Source organism: Sinocyclocheilus anshuiensis, unplaced genomic scaffold (genome assembly GCF_001515605.1).
Source record: "Sinocyclocheilus anshuiensis isolate Anshui unplaced genomic scaffold, SAMN03320099.WGS_v1.1 scaffold1403, whole genome shotgun sequence".
NCBI lineage: Eukaryota > Metazoa > Chordata > Actinopteri > Cypriniformes > Cyprinidae > Sinocyclocheilus > Sinocyclocheilus anshuiensis.
The window spans coordinates 42,953-49,529 of NW_015538003.1; the positions used below are offsets into that span (position 1 = coordinate 42,953).

The 6,577-nt window shown below is 37.1% G+C and overlaps 1 protein-coding gene across 1 annotated transcript in view; it reads right to left on the reverse strand.

Annotated features, from left to right (window-relative positions):
• The window catches only part of LOC107676598 (uncharacterized protein C1orf21 homolog), a 34,301-nt gene that overhangs the window by 3,345 nt on the left and 24,379 nt on the right, over window positions 1-6,577 (reverse strand). The window contains exons 3-5 of the mRNA XM_016471178.1: window positions 3,719-3,804; window positions 2,285-2,355; window positions 725-785 (exon numbers count right to left, since the gene is read on the reverse strand). Coding sequence (XP_016326664.1) covers window positions 725-785; window positions 2,285-2,355; window positions 3,719-3,804 — 218 coding nt within the window. The remainder of the gene's footprint in view (window positions 1-724; window positions 786-2,284; window positions 2,356-3,718; window positions 3,805-6,577) is intronic.

The window sequence follows — 6,577 nt, forward strand, 5'->3', positions numbered from 1 at the left end:
ACAGCGCAAAGTTGTTGTATTTCCTCAGCGACCAGCACGGATCAGCTCCAGGCATGACGAAGTGGAAATCATCCTCTTTTGGAAGGCCAACCAAAGTAGTTTCGCTTTCACAACAGAACACAGCGCCTTCACGACATGGAGGCGGTGGCAACAACAATACTACAGCGAGAATAAAAGTTACGCCTTCTTTCTTTGCGTGAACATTTGGGCGGTGTTATGCAAATCTTCCCAGATAGTGACATAGGTATGTGGGGGCGTGTTAGAACGAGCCGTTTTAGGTAGGCGTGGTTGACTCTTAACTTTTATAAAGAATATCTCTTTGGATTTGAGACTTTAGTCTTTGCAACTTTACAGATCTTCTTTATGCACCAAGAGCTCGTAACACTCCAAAGAGAAAGGAAAAATTGAAATCGCATCATATGACCCCTTTAATAAATTTTATTCCAATTGATCTCAGACCTTAAGAGAGAGACAAAGACAGATAAGAGAGGGAAAGAAGGAAGTACTGGGAAAAAAGCAGAGCCATAAATATAACATTTTATCTCCAGAGGTCTACAGGAAGTACCAGACAGTCTGAAGGACAAAACAATCTTTTAAATGTCACAATCTAGATAAATGAACAGTCCTCTGAAGGGTGGTTTAATGTACACTGGCCCTTTAAAATCTCTATCCCATCTGCTGCCTGCTTTACTTCTGTGCCTCATTCTTTTCCTCCCTCCCTTACCTTCTCAATCTTCTCATCCAGCATTCTGAAGAACTCCTGCTGACTCTCTGACGTATGTATGCTGAGAGAGAGAGAGAGAGAAAGAGATGGAGAGAGAGAAAGAGAGGAAGTTAGTGGGGGTAGGAGAAGGGAAGCAACAAATACACTAGAATTTTCCATTACAACAAGCATAAAGAACACAAATACACACTCTCTCACACACACAAAGCTACCAGCTCCTGTAGGATCCAGAGTGGCTGGGCAGGAATAATTTTTATAGACACATTACAGCAGGGACTATAAACCCTTGCCTCCACACACACACACACAAAGCACATTAACTGAGCATTACTCCATCGATACACACAAAACAATAATGAACTGTACATTCTTAATGAACATTCCCTCAAACACAATTTCTTTACCTCCAGACATTTTGAACACCATATGTATTAGCTTTCTGTTTAATGTGTTCGTAGCATTCAGAGCTCAGTGAAAATTAAAGTCCATTAAGTCATAAACAAATAAAATATTAATGGTTAACAGATCATAAATTAGTTTACACGTAAATAGTTGTAGATGTTTTGAAACATGTTTTCATCTCATGCTAAATGTTTAATAAATAGCTAAACGTATCACCCAAAAATTATTTAGTTCTTACTTCATTTACCTAGATTTTCTAATAAGACCTGTATCTTCTCTTCTTCAATTGAGCACTACAATATTTTGCAGAAAGTTCATGCTGCTCTTTTCCATATAAACACAAATCAGAATGGGGACTGAGGCAGTTTAGCTCCAACCCCCCCCCCAAATAAAATAAATAAATATATATATATATATAGTACCAATAATAAATATGTTTGTAGTTTTACGACACCTCTGTTTAAGGAATAAACAAAAATTTGAGTCATTATTTGCTGAAAATCTTATTTGTTAACTATTGGAGCTCAATAGCTCCACTCTCCATTTGCATTTTCATGGAAATAAAGAAAATATGGGTTTCAAATAGGGCTGTCACGATTTTCACTACATAATTATAGTGGTCAAATAAATTCAACGAAAATGATATTATCGCAGATATTATCACAGTTTTTTTTTTCCAGTTCAGTTGTCATCAATAGTTTAAAACTACATGAGGGTGAATAAATGACATGTTCATCTATGGTGGAACTATTCCTTTAAATGACTTTTAACAAAAAATAATTATAAAGTGTTAGCCTTTTTATTTATTCTTTATTTACATCACAATTGTGTTATTGATGCGTTAGAAATGCAATTTCACTAGAAATAATTATGGCAATAAAACACTTTGAAACTGACGGTTACATCCGAAGGCAAGAAACACATTATGTTTACATACAATAAGTTACGAAACATGGCACATCACGCTCGAACAGAACATGCAAATGAGATCCAGAGGGGATAAGACAGGCCACAAAGCAAAACAAACCACACACAATTTACAGACTTCTGGCACGTTTTCGACAGAGCAAGAACTTTAATGCCCTCACCCGCACACACAAAACAAACAGAAACACACGCACTCCGTAAACAGAAAGACACATGTATAAACCCACTCACTTCGTCTTGTTGGCGCTGGGCCCAGGCACCTCTTTGTGCTGTTTGGTCCTGTGCTGCGTCAAGCTCTTCTCCTGCAAACACACCCGGAATGAACACGTTTTCACTTACTACTGTTCAAAACAAAGCCAAATTCAGTCCCTGGTGGCCCTCTGGTGCAGAGGCCCTGTCAGTTTCTGGACGTGGGCCAGAACCAGCTTCTCCGCCTGGAACACAGCGTGATACAGAGGCCCTGGGAGTGACCTTCCTCTGGCCACTACTAATGAGAATGCTGCCCTGCTGAGAGACAGCGAGAGAGAGGGCTGCCCTCGCTTTCACTGCGTCTCTATTCTCCTCTCACCCCCCTTATCGGAACATGGGCATCTGAACACCTGCTCTGCCTGTACAACTTCATTAAGCTGGGCAGTTTAAAGGGGGAATTATCATGGAAAAAGGATTTTTCCTGCTCTATTTTAAATGCACTACGTGGACATACTCGTTCACAATGCAAGCAGATAATTTATGGCAACTAAGATGCAAAAAGGGGTAGAAACAGGACAATAGTTTTATGATGATCACTAAATTATATGATGCATGTGAAATTTGGTTCATTATGTAATATAATTCTTTTCAAGGTTTTCCATGCAAAAAATACATTGGGAATCTGAAATTGTGGATTATTACATTTGAAATATGTTGAAAACTGTATTTTGGATAAGAAATAAAAAAAGTAATGAAGCATTTTACACCCCCACTGAGCACATTAACATATGATGACCAACATTTTCATGTCAATGCCAATATTTAATAACTTGGCAGTGACATTATTACTCTTTTAACAGGTGAAAAGGTTAGCCAATCATAACGGTAATTTACATAGTGTTAAAAGTAAAGTAGCTAAACAGACAGCTTAGGTCATTATGCAAGAAACCTTAACATTATTAGTTAAGCGAAAAAGAAAAAAAAAAACAATATGCATGTGTAAGAGTGTATTGTTTTATGGTTCAAAAACAACAAAATCTCTAAAATCATTAGTATTATTAAGAAAAAGAATACATAGCTTCCTCATTAGAGAAAGAATCAGTCCAGATAAGTCCAGACATCTGAGAATTTTTTCTCAAATTTTTAAAATTTTGTAAGAAAAGATGCATTTAGAAACTCCAGAATATTACATGTTGTCTGGTAATGTGAGTGTCAAAGCATGAGAGAGAGAGTCTGTGACAAAAGAGGAATTTTTTTTTAGAATTTCCCTCTCCCACATTCCAAACATGTCGGCACACGTGTGCACTGCATATGCATACGCTTAGTTTTACCTCTCAATGTATAAGCCAACAACAGGCATATGAGCCTCAAGCGGTGTGTGTGTGTGAATACTAAGCAAAAATATGATGGACACCACTGCACAGGAAGAATTTCCCAGGTGTGTGCGCAACTGCGCAGGCATGTTTTGTATCTCACCAGGTTCTCCTGGTTGCGTGCGTTTACTCGGTCTTCTTCTCCACGCATGTACTTCACCTCCTCCACTCCCTTCATCTTATATTCATCTACAATGATAGCAAGAGAAACACAAATAAGAGGTTCACTCTTGTACTGTTAAAGAAAAGATTCACAGAGAAATGAAACTTCTATCATAATGTCATTCCAAACCTATATGATTTTCTTTCTTAAGTGGAACTCAAAAGACAACATTTCAAAGAATGTACTGGTATTTTTTCCATTCAGTTACAATGAATGGGGACTTTGTGTAAAAGACACAAAATCACCATAAAAGTTTCATAAAATAGCCCATATGACTTGTGGTATATTGAAAGTCTTATATAGATGATAGATTTGTGTGAAAAGAAAGGTAATTAATGTCTGATAAGCTTGCCCTTCAACTAACTGTTGTACTGAGTCAGTGAGTTGAACTTGAGAATCAAATCAGTCTGATTCATGAACATCAGATTCATTGAAAATATCTGATTCAAAAGAATGAATCATTCATGAATCAGGCATCGACACTTCTCTCATGAACTTGCCCAAACAGCCACTGTATGTGTTTACATTGTATATGTATACGGTATACAACATATATATTCGGTCTTCAGTTTTAGGACCACTTTTACATGCATTTATGGTGCTTTTTGTAATTTTGGAGCTTGACAGCTTTATTCCACCTTCACTCTCATTATACTGAAAAGAGAGGTCATATTCTTCAACACCTTTTTTTGGTTTGGAACAATTTGAGTGAGAGAATTCACATTTGAAACAACAGCTCTAACAGATGAACGTTTTGAATTTTGCCCTTTCCCATCATCGGTAATTACCAGCGGCCATGTACGTACTTGCATGTCCATGCATTCACTTCCTCATAACACATACACACACCCACACATATACATAAATCCGTCTTTTACTCTGTCTACAAATCAGCGTGAAGCAATCACAGCCCACTCAATTTCTGTTTATCTTCGCCTCTATCCGTCTTTCTCTCCTTTTCTCGCTGTGAACTCCCTGTCAGTTACCATCATGACAGCTGGAGTGGGCAGTCTGTGAATGTTACTCAGTGCGGCCCATCAGCACAAGCACAAAAAGTGAGAAAAAAAAAAAAAAAAAAAAAAAAGAGAAATAAAAAAGGACTATATTTTTTCCATATTTTTTTTCCCATCATGTCCCTTTAGGGGCTCTGTAGAGCACTAGTAATCCAGATTTGGTAGAAAAAAAAAAAAAAAAAAAAAAAAGAGGAATATAAAAGGAGAAAAAGAGAGAGAGCAACGCCACCAGTCTTTCACAGCTTGAGGAATGTAAACATGTCTCTGCACAAAAGACCACGCTTCAGCATGCTGACAAACACACACACACACACACTCAACCAAACCAAGGAGAAACATCACACACAAATTAAAACCAAACTTTAATTGATTTGGCTGTTCTGTGTTACACAAAACAGGCCTCCTGGTTCTCAAAGAGCATATACATGCATACATACGGATACATCTCTCTTCTCACACACACTCGCATGTACGCAAGTAGGGTGATAGCATTACTAAAAAAGGAGATCTGAGGAACATATCATTCCTAATCCATCTTTTCAGGACGAGAATCATCCGTGAAGCACGCATCTCAGAGAAACGGAGGATTTTGGAGACATTTTGTCAGTTTAGTATGTTCCAGACGGACTATTTTTGGCGATAAGATGAGAGGTTCTCTTATGTAGGGATATTTCGATTGGCTAATTAGTGATAACAGCATGATGCCGACCTTTAGGACCTGATGGTTAGAAGGACGCTCGCTTTCTCAATAGACAGAAATAAGGTTGGCCTCTGTGCGACTTTTATTATTTTAAACTATTATATTGAAGTATGACAATATTGAAGTAGAGTGAGGATAGAAAATGATAGGGAGAATGAGAAATGTTGCAAGCTGGATTTATGAGCATCATGGGATGTGTTAAAGAATGGCAGGGTAGTGAATATTTATATATAAATATTTTATTCATAAAATTAAACACTGAATATAGAGGTGATTTTATGTGCCTTTTATTAGGCCATTCAATTTCTTAAGGCTGTGATGGTAGGCAGTTCTGTGCCTGCTTCTTGTGTCATGACTCATGAGTATGACAGTACCAAGGCAAAGATATTTTTACACCATCTCCGATTTTTCCATTTCAGTGTTTAACCCCTGAAGATAGAGCTGGGCAGTTCTAACTATGTGAACCAACTGCCAATTTCAAAAAACAAAACACACACAAATTCAGTCATTCATTTATGGCATCACTAAAAATGCTCAATTAGATCCCAGAGTCTTTTTTGCATTCTAAATAACTCTTAACTTTTTTAATTTTTCACTAAATGAGCAGAAAGAAGATTAATTATGTTCAGACACGATCAGGGAGTTTGCTGTTGGGTTCAAAACTGCTTTTTTGCCCCGTCTTTAACGAACAACCTCTTTGCAAAAATTAAAATAAATAAATAATAATAAAAAAAACACATGCTTAAGGTTAGATGTGATCAAGCAACTTCAATCACTCTCTTAATGTTGGTATCATTCAGATGGATATACAGAACAACAGGTGCAACACACAGCTCAGGGTTTGGGATATTTTTCTACATTTTATACTTATTGTTAGTCCTTCTGATGAATAAATGAATGAATAATGTCAAGGAACTTGATTCCTCATCAAACATTTTATATCTACTTAGCAAAAAAGGGTCAATATGATGTTAGCAATTATAGAGAAAATACTTACCACTCTGCTTTACATAAACCATGTAAATAATTTTATTACATATAATTTCTGACAATTTCTTGAGACTGCAGCATGTAAAGCCCCCCCCC